This window comes from Octopus sinensis, linkage group LG25, assembly GCF_006345805.1.
Source record: "Octopus sinensis linkage group LG25, ASM634580v1, whole genome shotgun sequence".
In the NCBI taxonomy this organism is placed as follows: Eukaryota; Metazoa; Mollusca; class Cephalopoda; order Octopoda; family Octopodidae; genus Octopus; species Octopus sinensis.
This window is the reverse complement of record NC_043021.1, coordinates 5,125,862-5,150,592: the sequence shown is the minus strand read 5'-3', so window position 1 is coordinate 5,150,592 and position 24,731 is coordinate 5,125,862. Positions and strand designations below refer to the sequence as shown.

Here is a 24,731-nt window from a genome sequence, read left to right as displayed (position 1 = left end):
GCGCGCGTCTACGATGAGTCTACGATTTTAAAAATAATTTAACATCATTTTTTATTCCATTTTAATGCATAATTTTTCGTGTGTCGATGGCGGCGGAGTTGGCGTCCACGCTCAAACACCTGCACCTGTGCTTGCTTCTCCCCCTTCGTGAAGCTGTGGGGAAGGGAGTGTAAGGAAATCAACGTCGTAATGCGTTGTCAAGGAGACCAGCGTTCTTTTAGAACAACGACTTCATGGCTTGAAGACACCAAAACAGAAATGGCTAAGAAAGCCCGAATTGGCATCTATAAAGGAAGTAACTCTAAAAATGCTTATATAGTTATTTCCCTTACAAACCCGAGCAACGCCGGGTGATACTGCTAGTATATATATATATATATATATATATATATATATATGATATAGATAGATAGGTAGGCAGTGTGTGTGCGCCCATGGACGAAGTCTTCAATATGCTACATTTGTCAATGTAGTCAAAGCAAGGAGACAGTAAAACACATACAATGATGGGCTTCTTTTAGTTTCTGTCTACCAATTCCACTCGCAAGGCTTTGGTTAACCCAAGGCTGTGGTAGAAAGCACTTAAACCAAGGTGCTTCACAGTGGGATTGAACTAAAGACCGTGTGGATGGGAAGCAAATTTTTTTCAACACAGCCACGCCCACGCCTCATAAATATTAATCATGCTTATTCTCTGTAGCCCAGACTGCAGTACAAAGACTGGGCGGGCAAACGTAGCTGTTTCATGACTTGATACTTGAGAGACAAAGTGCAAACATACTCTAGATTGGATTACCACTCAGATGTCTGGGTCACGAAAACACTTGTACACTCACACACACAATTTCATTAGTGCTTGACAGTACATAATACAAACATGCATACACACACATACCCTGCTTTAATTTACTCTTTTACTTGTTTCAGTCATTTGACTGCGGCCATGCTGGAGCACCGCCTTTAATCGAGCAACTCGACCCCGGGACTTATTCTTTTGTAAGCCGAGTACTTATTCTATCGGTCTCTTTTGCCGAACCACCAAGTAACGGGGACATAAACACACCAGCATCGGTTGTCAAGCAATGCTAGAGGGACAAACACACACACACACACATATATATATATATATATATATATATATATATATATATAATATATATATATATATACACATATATACGACAGGCTTCTTTCAGTTTCCGTCTACCAAATCCACTCACAAGGCTTTGGTCGGCCCGAGGCTATAGTAGAAGACACTTGTCCAAAGTGCCACGCAGTGGGACTGAACCCGGAACCATGTGGTTGGTAAACAAGCTACTCACCACACAGCCAATCCTGCACCTTGAATTTAAGTGTTAACATTATGAAAGTGTGTGTGTACACAAATCATTTTATATCCATGTTTTATGCAAGCACGGGTTGGACAGGTCACCACAGCCAGAGTCATCTACTCTCTGGAGCCAACACTACAGAAGTTATCTTGCTTACTAATCAGTGTAGAGAGAGTGTAGTTGGTATGGTTGGGGGTGAGGAAGGAAGTGGAGATTCTCTTGTGACACCGGCACAGAAGAACAGGTGCCCTGTACACAGTAGATTTATATAGAACATACAGTAATCCAAGATGTTTAGTCCAATAAGGAGAATGGTTGGGAGTATGGAGAGAACAGAGGATCTCTGTCACTCATCAGGGATTCAGTTATACAATCAACATGTGGAGGCACATGGCCTAGTGGTTAGAGCAGCAGACTCGTGGTTGAGGGATCGAATCTCAGACCGGGTGATGTGTGTGTTTATGAGTAAAAACACCTAAGCTCCATGTGGCTCTGGCAGAAGGTAATGGTGAACTTCTGCTGACTCTTTCGCCACAACTTTCTCTCACTCTTTCCTCCATCTTGCAGCTCACCTGCGACAGACTGGCATCCCGTCCAGGTGGGAAACCTATACGCCAAGAAACCGGGAAACCGGCCCTTATGAGCCAAGCATGGCTTGAGAAGGAACAAACAACAACATACAATCAACAGAATTCCCTGCTACTGAATCGATTTGTAAGTGGTCGAGTACTCCAGTTACATGCACATCCCTGATATAATAAATCCGCATCTCTGCCTCTCTGCAAAAGAAACTGGCTGTGGTTAAACAAAGTTGGATGACCTCTGCCAGCTCTGAATGCCAAAGACATACTTCTGTGCTATGATGGTACCTCTGTGACTATCAAAAGTTATATGCCAATAGCAAGACATACATGTATAGACATACGCAACACATTCATTGCACTTAAGTGCACACACACACACACGAAGAACAATTCAGAAAAAGCTTAAAAGATAAATAACAGCACTCACCACTAAGATGACATACTCGGCGATATTCTGAAAGAAACAAAAGGGAGACAATTAGAAATTGTAGGGCAGGTGGGAGACACCGGCTTTGACCAGTCGGAACATAAATCGGGTAGAATATTTGACACAACCCATCTGAGATCACCACTGATTCAAAAATTCAAACTCGATCTAAATTAAAACCATCCATCAAAATTTCATGTTAAAAACAACAGTTTAAGAACAAACTTATTTTTCTAAATTCTTCGTTACTGATTGGTCAAATTAATGTAGATATCTGATGAGAATTCAATAAGTTTCAAAACTCCACTGGGGCTGGTCATTTTTTAGGCACAGGCATAGCTGTGTGGTAAGAAGTTTCCCAACCATGTTTCCAATTCAGTTCTACTGCATGGCACCTTGGGAAAGTCTCCTCTACAACAGCTTTAGGCTGACCAAAGCCTTGTGAATGGATTTGGTAGACAGAAACTGAAAAAGCACACCATATATATATATATATATATATATATATATATATATATATGACTAAATTTTTTCAGTTATATATATATATAGGCTTAGTAGTGGCTGTGTGGTAAGTAGCTTGTTTACCAACCACATGGTTCCGGGTTCAGTCCCACTGCGTGGCACCTTGGGCAAGTGTCTTCTACTATAGCCTTGGGCCGACCAAAGCCTTGTGAGTGGATTTGGTAGGCGGAAACTGAAAGAAGCCTGTCGTATATATGTGTGTGTGTGTGTATGTGTCTGCATTTGTCCCCCCAACATCGCTTGACAACCGATGCTGGTGTGTTTACGTCCCCGTAACTTAGTGGTTTGGCAAAAGAGACCAATAGAGTAAGTACTAGGCTTACAAAGAATAAGTCCTGGGGTCGATTTGCTCGACTAAAGGCGGTGCTCCAGCATGGCCACAGTCACATGACTGAAACAAGTAAATATATATATATGTGTGTGTGTGTGTGTGTGTTTGCTCCCTACCACTGCTTGATAACTGGTGTTGGTTTATTTATGTCTCTGTAACTTAGCAATTCAGCAAAAGAGACTCGTGTAAGTACCTGGCTCAAAAAAAAAAGTACTGGGGTTGATTTGTTGGACTAAAATCTTTTCATGGTTGTGAACCAGCATGGCCACAGTCTAACAACAAACAAGTAAATGATAAAATTAACTGAAACAAAAGGCAGTGAATTTTAATAGAAATATGTTATCAAAAAGGTTAAATCACATCCTACAGTTTTAAAAACAGACCCATTAGATGTAATCCAAGATACAAACATAAAGATGGAAAGGTCATGGTTGGAAAACTTTTGATCACTGGTTGACGTAAGGTTAAATAACAAAAAAACATTTATTATAGAAATGCTTGTTCCAGACTCATCCTTGCTGTAAGAGAACAATGGCTGCTAAATTGTGAAACTGAAGATTAATTATGTATAGATTAATAAATAAATTAATGAACAATACAAACAATATTTAGGGAAAATGCAGCATTTAACCAAAGCCAATAAGAGCAGGAGAGGTCTTTATCACTCTAACTGGAAATAGCCATCAAGTCTCCCTCAAATACTGTACCTTAGTTTTTCAAAGATAATGGGGAATGTTGAACAATGTACATCTCATGCAGAAAAAAAAAAAAAAGAAAAATTGGATGGTCATGAGGGGACTCGGTTGATCAAGACTGACCATCTTAGGGTTTCATAAAAACTGAAAGAATGGATCAAAGACAAACCACATTGAAATTTAAGTGTATATAATGTTTAAATGATTATATATATATATTATATATTTCTTTACTACCCACAAGGGGCTAAACACAGAGGGAACAAACAAGGACATATAAAGGGATTAAGTCGATTACATCAACCCCAGTGCGCAACTGGTACTTAATTTATCGACCCCGAAAGGACGAAAGGCAAAGTCAACCTCGGTGGAATTTGAACTCAGAACGTAACGACAGACAAAATACGGGTACGCATTTCGCCCGGCGTGCTAACGTTTCTGCCAGATCACCACCATATATATATATATATATAAAATTATTTCAACATTCACTGTTACATGTTTGCATAAAATCAGATTGGACTTGTAGGGGCAGATTTCCAACAGCAGGATGCCCCTTCCTGTTGCCAAGTAAAATAATTTTCCATGGCTAGACATATTTCCACAGAACACTGGAAATGAAAAAACTGCTTGTATGACACTTGTTCATGATTATCACACGTCATGGCAAGGAGACAATAACAAATACATGCACATATATACAATAGGCTTCTTACAGTTTTCATCTACCAGATCCACTCACAAGTGTTTGGTTGGCCTGGGGCTATAGAAAATACTTGCTCAAGGTGCCATGCAGTGGGACTGAATCCAAAAGGAAGTGGTTGAGAAGCAAACTTCTTAACACAGCCATACTTATATATATATATATATATATATATATATGAATATCATTGCTATTATGTTAAACTGTCGTATGTCCAAACACGGGTTTTTTTTGTTTTTTTTTACCAATATTTATTTTTGATTGCAATAACCGATTCTTTTTTAGTCAAATTATTCTATCCCCAGCTGCTTCAGATGCCAAGATATGAAAAATTGAAAAAGTGTAGGTTTTGCTATGGAATGGTGAAACTATTTTTTCATTACACACAGAGGGGACAAACAAGGACAGACAAAGGGATTAAGTCGATTACATCGACCCCAGTGCATAATTGGTACTTATTTAAACGACCCTGAAAGGATGAAAGGCAAAGTTGACCTCGGCGGAATTTGAACTCAGAACATAAAAACAGATGAAATGGCACTAAGCATTTTGTCCGGCGTGCTAACGATTCTGCCAGCTCACTGCCTTGGGAAACAAACTGCTTACCACACAGCTACCCCTGTGCCTATGTGTACATTTTCAAAATATAAACAAACAGGGCAAGCTCTATTATTGGCTTATCCTTAAAACTGATTAGCAAGTGGCTTGATTTAGTGATTAGGGTAGTGGGTTCAAGAACATATGGTCATGAGTTCAATACCAAGTGGCATGTTGTGTCCTTGAGCAAGACATTTTATTTCATGTTGCTCCAGTCCACTCAGCTGATAAAAATGATTAGTACCTGTATTTCAAAGGACCAACCTTGTCATATTCTATGTCATGCTGTTGAAGAGCACACCTCTCTGGATTTATGGTGCAATTTAGAAAAACAAGTAAGGGGTCAATATCCTCCACCATCATCACTACATGAACTGGAGATTGTTTTAGCTGAAGAATGGACAAAAATTCCTTTGGAAACAATTCAAACTTTGTATGAGTCCATATCTCATAGAATTCAAGCTGTAATTACTGCCAAAGGTGGTTCTATCTCATTAAAATAAATTTAATATTATAAGGTGTTTCCATTATTTTGTCCAACCACTGTATATATACTTTTTAAGGTGGCGAGCTGGCAGAATCGTTAGCACGCCGGGCGAAATGCTTAGCGGTATTTCGTCTGTTGTTACGTTCTGAGTTCAAATTCCGCTGAGGTCGACTTATCCTTTTGGAGTCGATTAAATAAAGTACCAGTTTCGCACTGGGGGCGATGTAATCGACTTAATCCCTTTGTCTGTCCTTGTCTGTCCCCTCTATGTTTAGCCCCTTGTGGGCAGTAAAGAAATATATATATATACTTTTTATTAAAGCTGCAAAATTATCACAGAACTGTTACTCAGAATTTCAAATTCCTGTTCGTCGAACAGTTGTAGGTTTAACACAACAGTCCAATGAATGGGAATATGAAACTGAGTAAGAGCTCTGTGATAATTTTGCAGCTTTAATTAAAAGTACATTGCTCTACCTTTGGTAATCGAGTACTATTTTACTTCCACCTTATTTTGCACTTACGTGCTCACTTGTGTGTGTGTGTCTCATTCACTTGCTTCAGTCATTGGACTAGTCAAATGAATCAATCCCAGTATTTATACTTTTTCTAACCCTTTAGCGTTCAGATTATTCTGTCAAATGTAATGCTTATTTATTCACATTGGCCGTTGCCAGCCTCGCCTGGCCCCCATGCTGGTGTCACGTAAAAAGCACCATCCGTTCGTGGCCGTTGCCAGTCTCGACTGGCCCCTGTGCCGGTGGCACGTAAAAAGCACCATCCGTCCGTGGCCGTCTGCCACGTAAAAAGCACCCACTACACTCACGGAGTGGTTGGCGTTAGGAAGGGCATCCAGCCGTAGAAACACTGCCAGATCAGACTGGGCCTGAAGCAGACTTCTGGCTTCACAGACCCCAGTTGAACCGTCCAACACATGCTAGCATGGAAAGCGGACGTTAAATGATGATTGCTTTGAATTAATACAATAGTGGCTTGGAAATTTTCATAATGTGGTTGTTTATTTTTGGAAGGACATTGTAGGGTAGGTGTGAGAGGCTGGATCTGGCTGCTTTGAACATAAAACAGAATATTTTGGCTGCATGTGGATGGTTTGAATAGTTATGGGTTAAACCTGGTACTTATTCCATCAGTTTCTTTTGTCAAACTACTAGGTATCGAGGAATGCAAACAAACCATCACCAATTGTCAAGCAGTGGCAAGGGACAAACACTTATGACAGGCTTCTTTCAGTTTTTGTCTACCAAAACGGCTGCCCTTGAGCCAAATATTGAAATCAGTATTAAGTTAGAAGTGGCATGTGGCAGAGCTGGAGGAGTAAATATATATATATATGCATATATATATATATGTACAGACACACACCTGTTTGTTTATAAGAAATCTATACATCTATATGACACAGAGAAATGTTTATATATATTTATATCTTTCTTTTTTAAGCTAGTGTGTTGTATGATTTGGATTCTATTTCAAGCAAGTTGTTCATCCACGTAGAGACAATTTGTCTTGAAAAGAGCAGTTGTTATTCAGCTTCCTATCATCTCTGATCCAGTAGACCTAGTAGGATCAACAGCATTCCAACTATGACAGTTCCATCTTAGTTTCAGACAGTACATCCAAGATCACATTCAAAATGTTTCTTCAAAATGGCAGTGCGATTTTTAGGAAGATTAGGCTGCTATTTCTAGCAGTTTGAGATACCTTATAAAGGGATTCTAGCTTTAGCTTTTAAGCAACTGAAAATTGTGGACAGCGCTGGTTGTTTTATTTATATATATATATATATATATATATATATATATATATATACACTAGATAATGCATGATTAATTCAAAACAATGAGTGAAAAAGTATTACATTTAACAGAGTAAATCTGAACACTAAAGGGTTAAATAAAATATTAATAACATGTAATAGATAGGATACATCAGAAGGGCCCTATTATCAATTTTTTTCAATAATCTAAGTATGTCATGAGATTTCCAGACATGAATTCTACTCACGTGTTAAATAAAGTATAAAAGTGATATTGTTTGCAAAAATTAGAAATAGGACACACAAAAAAAATCAATATTCAAAGAAATCAAACATAAACAATGAAATGGGTCATTTCCCCTGAGTTTAAAAAAAATATTGTACAGGTGCTATGGGTTATTTCCCTTGGGTGTTTAAAAAAAAGTTTTGAGGTAGATATAAAGGTCCCTTCCAGGGGCCGTATTATTGATTTTTTCAACAATCTAAATACATCACGAGGTTTTCAGACACGAGTTCTACTCATGTGTCAAGTTTCATCAAAATCAATAAAACGATGTAGGAGTTAGCTAACAATGCCACAAACAAACACACCGATTTTCCACATAAGTAGTAGATATATATAAAACTGAGAATGTGTTGTGCATCACTAAAACTCGAGAACTACCCAACAGATTCCATTCAAATTTTACATATGCCTTATTTAGGGTCCATGCAGTGGCATGGGACAAAAAAATCTTTGACTTCACACCTAATGCGAGCCCAGAGCAATCTCTTATCTCTTACAGTTTCAGTATCACATGTCAAAAGTGAAACAATAGCATCTCTCTTAATACTTTCACTATTATGTGGTTTCAATTTCACTTTCATTATGTATCTGAATATATTAGTTTCATTTCTATTACTTTCAATATGTATTTATGTTTGTATATATATGTGCGCGCGCGCGCGCGCGTGTGTGTTTGTATCCAACCATTGCTTGACAACTGATGTTGCTGTGTTTATGTTCCCATAACAGCATTTCAGCAAAAGACACTAATAGAATAAGTATTAGGCTTACAAAAAATAAATACTGTAGTCGATTTTTTTTACCAAAGGCGGTGCTCCAGAATGGCCACAGTCACAATTGAAACAATTAAAACTAAAAAAAAAACTATGCCATTTTAATCCCGAGCAAGGACAGGTATCTCTTCTAGTATATCATCATCGTTTAATGTCCGCTTTCCAATCTGATCTAGCAATGTTTCTACAGCTTGATGCCCTTCCTAACACTAACCATTCCAAAAGTGATTTTTTATATATATATATATATATATACAATCATTTAATGTCTGTATTCCATGCTGGCATAGGTTGGATGATTTGACAAGGATCCAATGAATGAAAGACTGCATCATATTCAAATGTCTGTTTTGTCGTGATTTCTATAGCTGGATACCCTTCCTAATGCCAACCACTATAGTGTGTACTGGGTGCTATTTTTGGGCCACTGACACTAATGCAGTCCCTGTGTAGCTTGCAAGTTAACAAACCCAGGGAAGGAGGATGCAGTGTTCATATGTTAGATGGTGGCTAAAGTATGAGGGGGAAAAGGTTTTGGGTAGTGGGGTAACATACCTACCTACGTTTAAGAGAGAGCGAGAATGAATTAAAGGTATTCCAAGGAGATGGACAGTGATGATCAGGTGTCCACTATCTCTCATATATATATATATATATATATATATATCTTGGCTCCCCACCCACAATGCTTGTAATTCATGTATTAGCTTTTTTTAATGGTGAAGAATCACCCTTCCTGAAGCATTAAATCTTTCTTTCAGAAAAGAAAAGAAAAAAAAAAAAAGAAAAAAATGAAAGTTAAATTTTCACATTGACAACATTGAAAAAACTGTTTTTTCCTTATCTCATTCATTGAGTCCTTCTTATTCAAAAGCTGTCTGAAGCCACCCCTGATTTATGATACAAACTGTTTTTAACCCTTTAGTGTTCTGATTATTCTATCAAACATAATGCCTATTGATTCCCATTGATTTGAATTAATCATGCATTTTCTCATATCTTCAAGATCTTGATGGTGTAATTACTTAATGTAGAATAACATTGTAGGGTAGGTGTGAGAGCCTGGATCTGGTCAGTTTGAACATAAAACAGATTAACTATTTTGGCCGGATATGGCCGGTTTAAATACTAAAGGGTTAAAGTCACATAAAGTAGAACCTTCTAGCAAAATTTCATGTTAATGTATTTCAAACATCAGCGTAATAATGCCAAAATAAACTGAAACAAAAACAGGAGCACTGCAGCCTTTGTGCTAAAGCTGGTGACCAGATAATTTTGCAGTTTTAACATTACATTCTTATATAACACTGAGAATCCAGCATCTATTTTCAGACTCCTAAGAATAATTCTTCAACACCCTCACAACAATAGATTTGCCATCACAGTTGGCATCTTGGGCAAATGTCTTCTATAACTCTGGGCTGACCAAAGCCTTGTGAGTGGATTTGATAGATGGAAACTGAAAGAAGCCTGTCGTGTTTGTATATGTGTACATATGAGTGTTGAGTTAGAAGACAGACAAAAAAAAAAAACCTCCAACCAAATGGATAACCAACAACATCCTTATACTACTATTACTACCATTCACCAATGTTTATAATTCATTTACTTCATCTGGTGACTCCTCAGGCCGCCAAAAACAATATGGATATGAGCATGACTCATTAAACCAGCATGTGATCTTGATAATTCAATGTGTGTGTATCTGTGTGTGTCCGTGTCCAGTGACACCTGGTACTGGTTTATTTACAACCCTGCAGGTTTAGCAAAAGAGTTGATAGAATAACTCTTTGTCATAATTATTTTATCTTTGCCAAAGATGGAATTATTAGACTTAAAGTCTAAAATATTTTAAGAAAGAATATTCTAGACTGTTACTGTATTTATTTTGAGATGCTCTGTGTTTCTCTCGATTATTTTAGATATAACAAAGAATTTAGTAAAATAACTTAGTTATCATTAATCTAGTGTTAGGAACATAAATTGTGACTAATGTTTGGTGGAAGATTTTTAATTCAAAACTTATTCAAACAAGACTTTTGTACTCAGAGCCAGAGCCGGTTTCAGCCGGGTTGGTAACAAAAGGGTTAAGACAAGTCTAGAATAAATGAACTTATTGTAAAGTCTACTTATTCTTGGGGTCGATTTATTTGAATAAATTCTTCAAAGCAGTGTCTCAGCATGGCTGCAATCCAATGATTGAAACAAGCAAGCAGCCCACTTCAATCATAAAAAATTTACTTCTAGAAATAACACAAAATGCCAAATCACATTACTACTCTCTTTACAGGAAGGAAGGACACCTTAGATAATAACACAGTGCTAGATATACAATGTCTCAAAACAAACAATAACCCAGCTTGTCACGTCTAGAACACTTTCCTTTTATTACAGGTCAAGCCAGTAAGAACTGACCTGGGACTTAACAAACTGCACAGAAAGCTACACAAATAATAGGGATACATGAGGTGTGTTGGTGCAGTTATGCAGGTTTTTTTTTTTTCATTCCATAGTAGTACTGTGAAAGGAATGTCAAATATGATGATGATAATACTGACTGAATCACCACTCTGCAGTGATTGCTGCACACTATAATTTCAACTGATTATATCACCATCATCATCATCATCATTGGTTTAATGTTCATTTTTCTGTTTGCACGAATTGGACAGAATTTATTGTTGCATATTTTCTACAGCTGGATGCACTTCCTGTCAACAACTCATACCTGTTTCCAAGCAAGGTGATATTTCCTGATGGCCAGAATATTGAAAATTAATGCAGCCTCGTCTGGCACCTGTGCCGGTGGCACGTAAAAAGCACCCACTACACTCACAGAGTGGTTGGCGTTAGGAAGGGCATCTGGCCGTAGAAACACTGCCAGATCAGACTGGGCCTGGTGCAGCCTTCTGGCTTCCCAGACCCCAGTTGAACCGTCCAACCCATACCAGCATGGAAAGCAGACGCTAAACGATGCTCCTTGAATAAGTGACACTTTGAAACAAGGAGACACACTTTCCAGCTACTCTCACCCTTATATAATGCAGGATAGCCACATATCATGCTCGGAATGGTCAGTGGCAAGAGAGGAAGAGGCCGACCAAGAACCCGCTGGCTTGACACCATCAAGAGTGATACCGGAATGGACATAGCCAATCTGAAAGAAGCGGCCCAGGATAGAACTGACTGGAGGACACTGATCCATCGAGTAACCGAGAGTCGACTTCGACTGAGCGGATAGATAGATAGCCAAATATATTCTCTATAGGAATACACCTATATTTGTCCCTGGAATAAAAACCATCTCGCCCTACATTCAAATAATCCTTCCACTTAGTCGAGGGCTTTTTCACTTTTGTTTTGCGAGTTACTTGGCAATCTCACCAGTGCTGTTGGCATGGAAAAAAAAGCACCCAGTGCAAAAGTGGTTGGCATTAAGAAATGCATCCAGCTGTAGAAGCCATGTCAAAGCTGACATGGAACATAATGTAGTCCTGTGGCTCACCAGAATATGTCAACCCGTCTAAACACAAGCCTATACACACACACCATGGGTTTCTTTCACTTTCTGAGTATCAAATCCGCCCACAAGGTTTTGGATAGCCCAGATCTATAATAGTAGACACTTGCCAAAGGTGCCACATAGTGGGATTGAACCTGTAACAACAGTTGTCATTTGTAGCTGAGCAAGACTTAGTAGCATGTACCATGCTTCTACTAATGGCTATAAATATCCATGGATGTAACTGTGAGCAGACACTGATGCTCTGTCTTGGCCATTCTACCTACTGTTTAGTGAAATATTCAGGCTATGATAGCCAGAGGGAGAGGAGGACTACACCTGTAGTAGGTTGGTACTGTCTTTTTTTTTTATTTATCAACTCCGAAACAATGAAAGGCAAAGTGAACCCAGGGAAAATATCTACACTTCTATCTGATGCCTTAATGACTCTGGCAACTGACCACATTTGCTGACAGGTATGCAGAGGTGTATTTGTGTGTATTTACACACATACACACACACACTCATTTTAAGTTTTTGTAAAAAAAATAATAGGCGCAGGAGTGGCTGTGTGGTAAGTGGCTTGCTAACCAACCACATGGTTCCGGGTTCAGTCCCACTGTGTGGCATCTTGGGCAAGTGTCTTCTGCAATAGCACCGGGTCGACCAATGCCTTGTGAGTGGATTTGGTAGACGGAAACTGAAAGAAGCCCATCGTGTGTGTGTGTGTGTGTGTATATATATATATATATATATATATATATATATTTATATATGCATGTGTGTGTATATGTTTGTGTGTGTTTGTCCCCCTACCATTGCTTGACAACCGATGCTGGTGTGTTTACGTCCCCGTCACTTAGCAGTTCGGCAAAAGAGACCGATAGAATAAGTACTGGGCTTACAAAGAATAAGTCCCGGGGGTCGATTTGCTCGACTAAAGGCGGTGCTCCAGCATGGCCGCAGTCAAATGACTGAAACAAGTAAAAGAGTAAAAGAGTAAAGAGATGCTGTTACAATATTTAAAGGATTTTCTTGAAAAATATCTTACAACAAAAGAGATTGACATGAACTTCTTGGAAGGAAGTTTTCATCCTGTATAATGAAAGTGCTTACACTTCTGGCTACAAAAATGTTCTTCATAAAAGGTTTGTGTCATTCCATTTGTTATAGACTTTTGTCAATAGGTCTGTTTCCAACTAGGATATTTCACCATGACCACATGGTTGGGAAATAAACTTAATCACACAGCTACACCTGCAATAATATATGTGTATATGGACACATGCACATTTGCACCCATGTGTGCATTTTATATACACACACACACACAATTGTATAAGCTTGTTAACAGGTGATAACAATGAGAAGGGCAAAAAAAAACAACAAAACACTAGAATATATTTCATTGAACCAGTAGTGGGCAAAGATAAATCAGAATTAGGTTTTTTTTTTAAATAACTGAGTAATTTGTCTTCACTCAAACTGGTGAGTGAGATTGACAGGATTAATGCATTATCCAAACATCTACAAGTGTGTGTGTGTGCATGCATGGAAGGATTTGACCTGATCTGATCTGAACATTTGCAACAAAATGAACTTCCACTAAAAAAAAAGCATTCAAAGATTGAATGGAAGACATTCACCCGTTTGAAATTTATATCTGATCTTTTACTGTTTGAATTAATCATGCATTATCTCATAGCTTTGATGATGTGATTGTTTATGATTAGAACGACATTATAGGGTAGGTGTGAGAAGCTAGATTTGACCAGTTTAACATAAAACAGATTACTTTGGCCAGATTTGGCTGGTTTAACCCTTTAGAATTTAAACCGGCCATATCCGGCCAGAAGTATTCTGCCTGTTTTATGTTCAAACTGGCTAGATCTGGTCTCTCACACCAACCCTACAATATCGTTTTAAAAATTAACAGCTACCTCATCGAAATCTCAAAGCTACAAGATAATGCATGATTAGTTCAAAACAAAGTGGATGAAAAAGGATTAATTTTGGTAGAATAATGCGAACACTAAAGGGTTAAATGCTGAAGAGTTAAAGCAGATGTTTTCTGCCTTAGAACTAGAAGCAGTCTGGGAGGCAGGTTAATATACGAAAAGGGTTAATCAAGGTAACATTTATTCTGACAATCTGAATAGTAAAATAATTTGGTTATTTATGAGAAACAGAGACAAAAAAGTTTAAAAAAAAAGAAAAAACCTATATTTACCATTGCTAAGATAGGATAAAATTTCCTGTTGGTTGAAGAGCTGGGTATCAGCCACATCACTCCGGAAATGTATCACCTTTTGTTTATTGTCCTTTTCGATTTTATCCCCATACGAAAGGGCTATGAATTGTAAGCTATCCTGCAAGGACCTTACTGTACTGTCCCCGTTATTTCCCCCGCATTTACTGTCGGGGATTGTTTTTTTATTGCTTGTGTGATGGTGGTGGAGGTTGTTGTTGTTTCCCTGAATGTTGGACAAACCGTGGGGTCTTTCGTCATCGACTGCAGTGGGACTCACAGTTTTGGAATTGCTTGTGTTTGGTAGAGAGGAGCTAGTTGAAATGGCGGCACTCTCGGGTGTTTCATTTGTTCGAAGTGAATGGGTTTCTAAAGAATTTTTGTTGGTGGGAACAACAACTCCATTTAATTTGCTAACACATTTGACAGCTTCAGTATTTTTTACAGTCTTCTCAGTTGAATCACAGTTTGCGTCGGGAAGTTGAGGGGTTTTGCCTGTAGCCTCGTCACCAGGATTTGTTTTATTATTATTATTATTAATATGAGATGATTTCAAAACACCGTTGCCTTCTTTACACCCAGGTTTTGCAGCTCTGTCCTCTAACTTCTTGTGGTCTTCATCTTTATTGTTTGATACCTGCTTGGGCAAAAAGGGCTCGGCAGGCAATGAAGTAGGAAGTTCTGAAGAGAGAGGACAGCTGCTACCATCAATAATGGTGTCACTTCCAGTCGTATTTCTACCATTTTTATTGTCTGGATCATAGAAAAAACCAAAAGTTATCTTATATTGTTTGTCATTGTGCTTCTTATCTCTTGGATTGATAAATTTCACAGCAAGAATATCCGTCATATTACATTTTGTATTACTGTTATTAACGTAAATATTACACTGCTGCTGTTGTTGTTGTTGGTGCTGTTGTTGTTGTACAAGGGAGTGATGAGAAACTAGTTTGCTTTTATTAAAGTTCTTGGCTTTATTTAGATTATTAAGTGACAAATTAAAATTCTCCTCCCCGTTTTCTGTTGAGCTAAGACACAGACCAGAAACTATATTTTTATATATAGATGATGTTTTATGATCACAAAATGAAATATCTTGTTCCTTGGTCTCATTTTTATTCTCTTTTTGGCCCTTGTCATGATGTAGGTTCTTTGGAGTGGAGGTAGTAGCCTTGGGCTCTTTCACTGAAGTACCGTCAGCTATGCACTCCCCAACCGAATGCCTCCTATCTAAATAATTATCATTGTCTTTCAATAAATAATTAGCACTATTATCACTATTCTCAGTGCTTATGTCACTTCCACAACAACTCTGCTCATTGCCGTTTGAGGTACGCCTAACTTGATTGTCTTTAATTACACTGATGCTGTTGGTTTTAACAACAGCACTAGTCTCTTTGCACCCAGGAACATTTTCTCCAGCTTTAGACACAGAACATGGGACATTACGATTCAATGACTGAGAGTTTGACAAAGGCAAGCTCAAAGCAGCTATCTTCGCATAGGAAATTGGGTAACTATTTTCATTAATTAATTGGATTCCCTGAGAAACCTGAGAAATCGGTAAAGATGTCCAACTTTCATTATCACTATCCTCTGTAGTTATACTTTGCACCGTAGACATCTGCATGTGGACATTGCCAGTTGAGTTGCGACGTGCTTTATAGGAACCTTCTAAATCAGAATATGAAGAGTCTAACTCAGTTTTTTCATTACAGTGAGGCTGGTGGGGATGCATGACTGACGAGCTTAGCTTTCGGTTTCGGTAGGGGGACTTGGGCGCAAATTTATTCGGTCGGTTCAGGTTTGCATTCAACCGTTTCTTGTTTTTCTTCTCCACAAGAATAAAGGGCTCAGCAGAATTAGGAGAGGAATATTCCGGATTCAGAACAATGCTATTATCAGCCTGACCATTGTCATCACCGAGGCAGTCATCAATCTCAGAGTTATTGCAGTTGCAACATACTTTATCCAAAGAGGAAGATTTGGCTGGATAAAGATCTGTTGAATCAGACTCCAACAATTCGATTTTTTCATCCTTATTTTCTGCACTCGAACGGCAAGAACGGCCTTGGAGGCCTTTTTTCTTACTTTTCTTTTTTTTGTCCTTGCTCAAAGTGTCATTGTTTGGGCTTTTCCCAATGAAGTTCAAGAGATCCTCTATCTTCTCTTTTCCTCTATAATCTGGAATATCTTCAGCATAGACTATAGGACCTTTGCGGCCCTTGCGAGACTTCTGTGCAGAGTCTTGCGAATCAGCTGGCTTGCAGCTCTTCTGGTCCAGTTCTTTCCCCATTCCCTCTGTTTGTAACTCTTGATTTCGTCCAGCATCAGTAGTTGTGTTTGATTGTATCTTGCTGATGACCAATGAGTTACCGTTTAAATCCTCTTTTTCTGATGCAGAGTCAGTTGTCGATTTTTTGTTCACATCTGCAACAAAAAAGAAAAAAAAGGTTAACATTCACATAATTAAGGATTTTGAGAAAGAGTAACTGTACTGGGGGGAAAAAAAAGAAAAGAAAAAAAGGCCATCAACACAACCATACACTAAAATGTACAACAGATTAACCCTTTCGTTACCGTATTTATTTTGAGATGCTCTGTGTTTCTTTCAATTAATTTTAACCCTTTAGCATTCAGCTTACTCTGTCAAATGTAATGCTTATTTATTCATTTTGTTTTGAATTAATCATGGATTATCTTCTAGCTTTGAGATTTCGATGGTGTGCCTGTTTAGCTTTAGAATGACATTGTAGGATAGGTGTAAGAGGCTGAATCTTGCCAGTTTGAACATAAAACAGTTGGAATATTTGAGCCGGATATGGCCGGTTTAAACATTAAAGGGTTAAATTAACAAAGAATTTAGTAAAATATCTTAGTTATCATTAAGCTGGTGTAAGGAACATAAATTGTGACTATGGTTTGGTGGAAGATTTTAATTCAAAACTTATGAAAACAAGACATTTGTACTACTGAGCCACAAGTTGATGAGGGAGCCAATAAGCAACTGCTTATAGGTTCCCTCAGAAACAATCGAAACATTGAAAGTCAACGTCCATGAGGACACGAGCAGGGAAGGAATTCCAGAAAACTGATGTACTGTGGAGAACGGACTCGATACATTGGATGGTGCTGGGCCTGGGAAGTTGGACACAACAAAGTGGTTAGTTAGTTAGTTAGTTAATTTTTTGGCTCAAATTGCAAAAAAGCAAGGCCATGTAGGGGGACATGGAGTTATGTACAGGGTGGTGTTCATGTAAAGAGTTCAGGCCACTTGTGGTCAAGGGAGACTTTGAACCGAGCGGCCGTCAGCATCTTCACCATCTCGTCCGGCAGCTTATTCCATGGATCTGCAACCCAGACGGAGAAAGCCCCTCTCCTTCGATTGAGATGAAAGTAACCAGCCATTAGACTGCGACCATGCTGGAGCACCTCATTGAAGAATTTAATCAAATAAATCAAGTGCAATTTTTTTTTTTTAAACTGGTACTTATTCTATTGAACTCCTTTGCTGAATTGCAAAGTTACAAGGCCATAAACGAACCAATACAAGTTGCCAAGCAGTGGTGGTGGGACAAACACACACACATATATGAATGGGTTCCATTGCAGTTTCCTTCTACCAAATTCACTCACAATGTTGACCCAGAGTTACAGTAGAAGACACTTGCCAAGGAGCCTTGCAAGGAGATCAGAACCTGAAGCCACACAGTTAAAAAGCAAGCTTTTTAACCACACAGCCAAGCTGTGTGTGTGTGTATAAAAACAAAATAAAACCCTTTACACTGATCTCCCTGTATATCAGTATAAGCTCAAGTAATTTTTTTTTAATCTCGTTTAAGCCATGACTTGAAACCTTATTAGAAAGAATAACAAAAACCTCAAAAATCTCCCCCTATGAAAACTGCAGTTTTGTAAGTAGCATGATCAATGTGAAATTATTGTTCGCAAATGTGAGAGATTTCCAGAACTAACAGAAAGAGGAATTTACTGCAAAGGAATCAATACATTGAAACATGAAATCAATAAAACAAAAATCTTTCATTGGTTGAAGTAATCTCCCTTTGTAAGCTCAGACCTAGCAAATACTGAAGGAAGCCTCCAAGCAGCTAACTGAACAAGTGGCCGGTTGACCAGCAAGAAATAGCAGCTGAATTTCTCTGAAGTCACATCAATCTGGTCTTCAAATGAATGATATTAATTAGCAAATTCAGTGTTTGGTAAATAGTTCCTATGACCTAGTGTCCACTCCCAGATGCATCTAGTTCACTTCTGTTACTGCCCTGGATAATCAATATCCTAATTGCACTTTTCCTCATCACCTTCTCTAAAAGCAAGAGAAACGATCAACCATTTACACACACACACACACACACACACACATTATGTTTGTCCATTTGTTCTATGCCCATTTTCCCTTGTTTGCATGGACTGGACAAGCTATGTTATTTGAGGCATCACTTTTCAGCCAGATACCCTTCCTGATACTAACAACCTTCACCTTGTTTCTCAAGAAAGGATCAAGGAATCACTTATTCCACATGGTTCAAAGTCACAAAATGTCCAGACGATTTGTTGACAGGACAAACAAGAATGCCACCTGCAGCATTTTTCATACAAGCAGCAGATGTAAAAACACACAACCATACATACACAAACAACAGTCTTCTAGTCTCTGCCCATTAAATCCGTTCACAAAGCCTGGTTGGCCCAGGCTATAGTAGTAGACATCAATGGTACCACAGGATGATTGAAGCTGAAGGTATAGTTGGGAGGCAAACTTTTCAACCACACACCTGCCTCTATTGTATTCTCCCTATCATAGTCACCTTACAGCTTGACCTTACACCTCTCTTTCCAGATAGAGAAACCATTTGATCATTTCTTCTTCAAGATAGCTGCTACCTCATCCCTTCATATTCCTCAATGCAGTTGAGGGGATCTTTTGTTGTGGGTACTTGGTGACCTCACTGGTGTTGGTGTCAAGAAAAAAAGTACCCAGTACACTCTGAAGTGGTTGGCATCAGGATGCCCTTTGACATGGTCAACATTAGGAACTGTCAACCAGGCTACAAAAAAGGCACATTAAATGATTATATATATATATATATATATATATATATATATATATATACCTCTAATCTAAATAAGTTATATTGACAGGCACTGCTATCAAAAAGCACACAGAGCAGTCAAAAACAGAATTACCCCAAAGGAGAGGAGGGAGAATTAAAACATTCTCAAGTAGTGTTTACACAACTAGCAGTTAACACCTGTTGCTTATAACACAAACTATCATGTTACTGCATGAACATTTAATTTCTCTTGTCTCTTGTAGCCCTAGGTCAGCCACCATCAAGCAGACTTATGACAAAAAGAAATTTTTGTCCTGACCAATCCTGTTTTCCCCTGTTCTGGGTATAGGCTACTCTAAATTACTTTAATGTGTGTGTTTAACCTTTTCGTTACTGTATTTATTTTGAGATGATATGTGTTTCTTTCAATTACTTTATATATAACAAAGAATTTAATAAAATAACTTGGTTATCATTAAGCTAGTGTTAGGAACACAAATTGTGACTAAGGTTTGGTGGAAGATTTTAATTCAAAACTTATGAAAACAAGACATTTGTAGCCAGAGCCGGTTTCAGCCGGGTTGGTAATGAAAGGGTTAAGATAAGGTGTTGGTTTCAGAAAAAAATTTACTATTATTTCCAGCAGATTGAGTGGCCACATAGAAGCTGCCTCATTTGCTCACTGCTGTGTCAAAAAGACCTGTAAGAGTGCAGCAGTCAGTTCTACTATTAATAGGATGGCAAACAGCCACCATTACCACCACCTCCCCCTCCCCCAACCTCCCATTAAACAATGCCACTAGCTTATTTCCCAATACATTCCTAACACACACACACACACAAGACAAGACTGAAGTTAGAATGTGTTTCAGTGAATGGAACTTGCAATCAAATGCCTATTCCATATTTTAAAAAAACCCCCATTTATGACTACATTACTCAGTATATTCATTTACTTTTGAGATGGTAATAATTCTAAGGCTTAGTTGTTGTCCATTTTAGCAGGTCAGGCTACAGCATAGAAGTTCCTTCATTGGTTCAAGCCAAAGCTACTTGATCTGATCTGATCTGATCTGATCCAGGGCTACAAAAAACAAGGTCGAATTTCCTTTTGTTGAGTGAGGTTAAAAATTAGAATACTCCAGCATGCCCAACATGCCCACCTCACACCAAAGAAGAATGTCCGTAGTGGCTTTAGCATAATAAACCAGTTGAATATGCAGTTTTCACCCTTAAATGGGTTGACCCAGGAAGGATCTTTGGATGCTGGACCTTGCTGTACTTGAGAAGACACATCAAGATAAGTAAAATCATTGCTTTCCATACAATCAGGATTGTCTTTTCAGGTGCGGGTGCCACATAAAAAGCACACGTGCCAGTGCTATATAAACATCCATGCTTGGTGGCATGTAAAAAGCACCCAGCGCACACAAGTGGTTGGTGTCAGGATGGGCATCCAGCTGTAGAAACCATGCCACAACAGAAAATTTTCTAGATAGTTCTCCAGCTGGTAAGCTCCATGTCAAACCATCCAACCTATGCCAGCATTGAAAACGGACGTTAAACAATAATGATGATCAATTTAGTAGTGACTCATTATTGATTTCATATTTGGAACATAAATTCACAAGAAATTTTGATTGAAGGTCTTAATTTAGACTAGCACTATGACCTGGCAACACTGGGTCGTAGTGCTAGTGCATGCATATACAGCTGCATGTGTGTGTGCACATACATGCGAGTACTGTCCAAATCTCCGACCAATCACATACAGCTAGCTGGCATTCAATTGGCGTATCAAGTTTCAGGCATTTTGATTGGGTTTTGGATAGAAAATTCACAAAAAAGTCACTTCTATTGATTTTTAAATGGCTTTGTGGGGTGACTGGGGAAATGTAAAGATGTGCACGACCACCCTTGGACGGTTTTGAATGACCATAGAAAGTGTGAGCACTCTAACTGAAAAATTGTAGATTTGTATAAAGGATACACACACACACAGACATTTTGCTGTTTATATATAGAGAGATAACTTTAAAAGCAGGTAGACGGAAACTGAAAGAAGCCTGTCGTATATATATATATATATGTGTGTGTGTGTGTGTGTGTGTGTGTTTGTGTGTTTGTGTTTGTCCCCCTAGCATTGCTTGACAACCGATGCTGGTGTGTTTACACCTCCGTCACTTAGCGGTTCGGCAAAAGAGACCGATAGAATAAGTACTGGGCTTACAAAGAATAAGTCCCGGGGTCGATTTGCTCGACTAAAGGCGGTGCTCCAGCATGGCCACAGTCAAATGACTGAAACAAGTAAAACAAAACAAAAAAAAACTTCTTTAGTTTGATCAGAAGCTTTACTGGCACCATAAAGTACAAGGGCATAAATTTTGGAGGAAGGTAGGGAACAGGGCTTCAGTTACTTACAATTGATCCCTGAACTTGGCTGGAGTTATTTTATTGACCTTGGAAGGACAAAAGACAATGCCAACCACTTTGAAATTGTTTAAACTCAGACACAAAAGTATGTAACTAAATACAGCAAAGCATTTTGTCTGCTGTTCAACTGCTTTTATTTACGAGAGATGATATTAATATGTCTGATGAATAATGCAGACATTCTTGAAAGATTTCTCATTTCAAGAACATTCTACAATACAAAGCTAACAAGGAAAGCCTCTAAGCAATCACTCACTAGCTAGAAACAGCAGCCACATCTCCAGTGCATACCAACCTATTATCTTACATAAAATTAAGAAAAAAAAAAAAAAGGACATTGGATAATGTAGTCCAGGTATATTACACTCAGGGGATAAATAACTGGAAGGTCACTGCTAGAATTGTTTAATCAAAGGTTTGATTGATCAAGGTCAACTGACTTTTGGGCAAAAAAACAACAAAGTTTCCTCTTGATACAAAATCAAGTCGAAAATGGTTTGTTTGCCTATATAAAATCTATATACCTGTAGGCCCAATACTTTCAGTGTATGTTTGATCAAATAATAATTTTGGCAGCGATTGATAAAGCATCAGAAATTTTTACAAATACAATTGGAAAATACATTAAAAGCTTTAAAATGCTGTTATTGCTTAGTTTTATCAGCCTAACTAGTAGAACTCACAGCACTTTCCATGTAACCCCTGATGCCTTTTAACTCATTCATTACCATATTTCTATTGAAATACACCAACCACCTTTTAAAATTTAGTAAAATAACTGTGGTTAATGCTGGTATTGGAACATAAATTCACAAGGAATTCTAATGGAAAGTCATAATCTAGATTTTTTTTACTTGTTTCAGTAATCTAGATAAGAAGTTTGTATCATAGACCTAGGGATGATGTCATGTGGTAGGTATGAAAGGGTTAAAGTAATAACAATGCTAAAAGGGAAGGAAGATAGGAACAGCTCATGGGATTGTTATTCTCAACAACAGTAGGTAACACTACGAAGTTTTGAAAATATTTAAATCTAGCTTCTACTGTACTTTTTCTTGGAGAGAATCCAAAAAGAAACATTTTGATACTTCATTTGTGAAATTTGGATGAATATTTTAGGAAATATGACACATTGAATAGTCAGCGAATTGGTTGAAATCTTTCCTAATTAGGCCTAAATGAATAATTAGCCACATTTGTATCATATCTTAGAAAATGATGTGATAATCATCTTCAAATTACATAAATTAATAGTGTTCATGGGATAGGGGTCCTTTTATTTTTTTTACTTGTTTCAGTCATTTGACTGCGGCCATGCTGGAGCACCGTCCTAAAGAGTGTTAGTTGAAGAAATTTACCCCAGGACTTATTATTTGTAAGCCTAGTACTTATTCTATCAGTCTCTTTTGCTGAACTGCTAAGTTACAGGGACAGAAACACACCAGTATTCATTGTCAAGTTATGGCAGGGGGACAAACACATACATTGCTATGGGGTAAAAAAGTAAACCCTAAGTTTGGTGCTTTAGAATGCATTTAATAGGCATCCCTGTAGATGCTTCATAGAATGGACAACAGTTCAACCCCCACATTTTGCTTGATTATTTTTCATGTCAAAATACATGCCAGATAAAAATTAAATCTTTTTTTTAAATCACCCTGTATACACGATGTTGGGCCTCCCATAAGCTGATTTTAACCCTGACACTACTACACCCTAATTTCAAACTAAAACCATGCCAAAAGAGACGGTGAAGCCTGCTGCAGTCTTCTGGCCTGCTAGCTCCTGTCAAACCACCTAACCCATGCCAGCATGGAAGATGGATGTTAAATGATGAGAGTCACTTTATGCCTTAGTCAAGATACTTTTGTGAATGCTTTGCAATGTTACAGCTAGATTGCTTTAATCCTTTCGTTACTAACCCGGCTGAAACCGGCCCTGACTCTGAATACAATTGTCTTTTTTTCATAAGTTTTGAATTAAATTCTTCCACCAAACCTTAGTCACAATTTATGTTCCTAACACTAGCTTAATGATAACTAAGTTCATCATCATCATCATTTAGCGTCCGTTTTCCATGCTAGCATGGGTTGGACGGTTTAACTGGGGTCTGTGAAGCCGGAAGGCTTCATCAGGCCCAGTCAGATTTGGCAGTGTTTCTACAGCTGGATGCCCTTCCTAACGCCAACCACTCCTCGAGTGTAGTGGGTGTTTTTTACGTTCCACCTGCACAGTGTAAGTTATCTTACTAAATTCGTTGTTATAGTTAAAGTAATTGAAAGAAACCCAGAGCATCTCAAAATAAATACAGTAACGAAAGGGTTAAATATTGCATGCTTTAATACACAAAGCAAAAAATGTTCTTGAATATGTACCGTTAAAATTAGAGCACACCTACAATATCGTCAAATACAATTACCCCTTTGTTGTGATATTTTCCCAGGAATCCAGAGCCAGCACTGCAAGTTGTGTCTCGCATATGACAATTGCATTGCTTATATAGGTGTATTCATACATGAAACGTTGTAACATGCAGTACTGGCTCTGAATTCTAAAGAAGATCTATTTTGATAAAACTTAAAAATGAGAACATCACATTGATAACACATGACGAAAGAGAACAAAACAAAACACACAGATACAAACTGTATAATACATAAACCCATGTGTATATATATATATATATATATATATATATATATATATACATACATACATACAAACACACAAGAGACATGCACATACTTATGATGAAATCTTTATATATAAAAGTGAGGTTGTGTGCTGTCTGTCTCCTACGATTTAGATTCCTAACTACTCCCACATTTTGCGGTGCAGTTTAACCAAAACCGGGTATCTTATAGTCGTGATTCATATCGAGCCCTTCTGGGTATTAGCGTGCGTCTACGATGAGTCTACGATTTAAAAAAAAATTTACCATCAATTTTTCCCATTTT

The 24,731-nt window shown here is 38.0% G+C and overlaps 1 protein-coding gene across 5 annotated transcripts in view; it reads right to left on the bottom strand.

Annotated features, from left to right (window-relative positions):
* Nucleotides 1-24,731, bottom strand: part of LOC115224289 (rho GTPase-activating protein gacU) — a 195,931-nt gene that overhangs the window by 11,661 nt on the left and 159,539 nt on the right. For all 5 annotated transcript variants that reach the window (XM_036513499.1, XM_029795113.2, XM_036513497.1 and 2 more), the window contains 2 exons: nt 14,249-16,696; nt 2,343-2,369 (listed from right to left, as the gene is read on the bottom strand). In XM_036513499.1, coding sequence (XP_036369392.1) covers nt 2,343-2,369; nt 14,249-16,696 — 2,475 coding nt within the window. The remainder of the gene's footprint in view (nt 1-2,342; nt 2,370-14,248; nt 16,697-24,731) is intronic.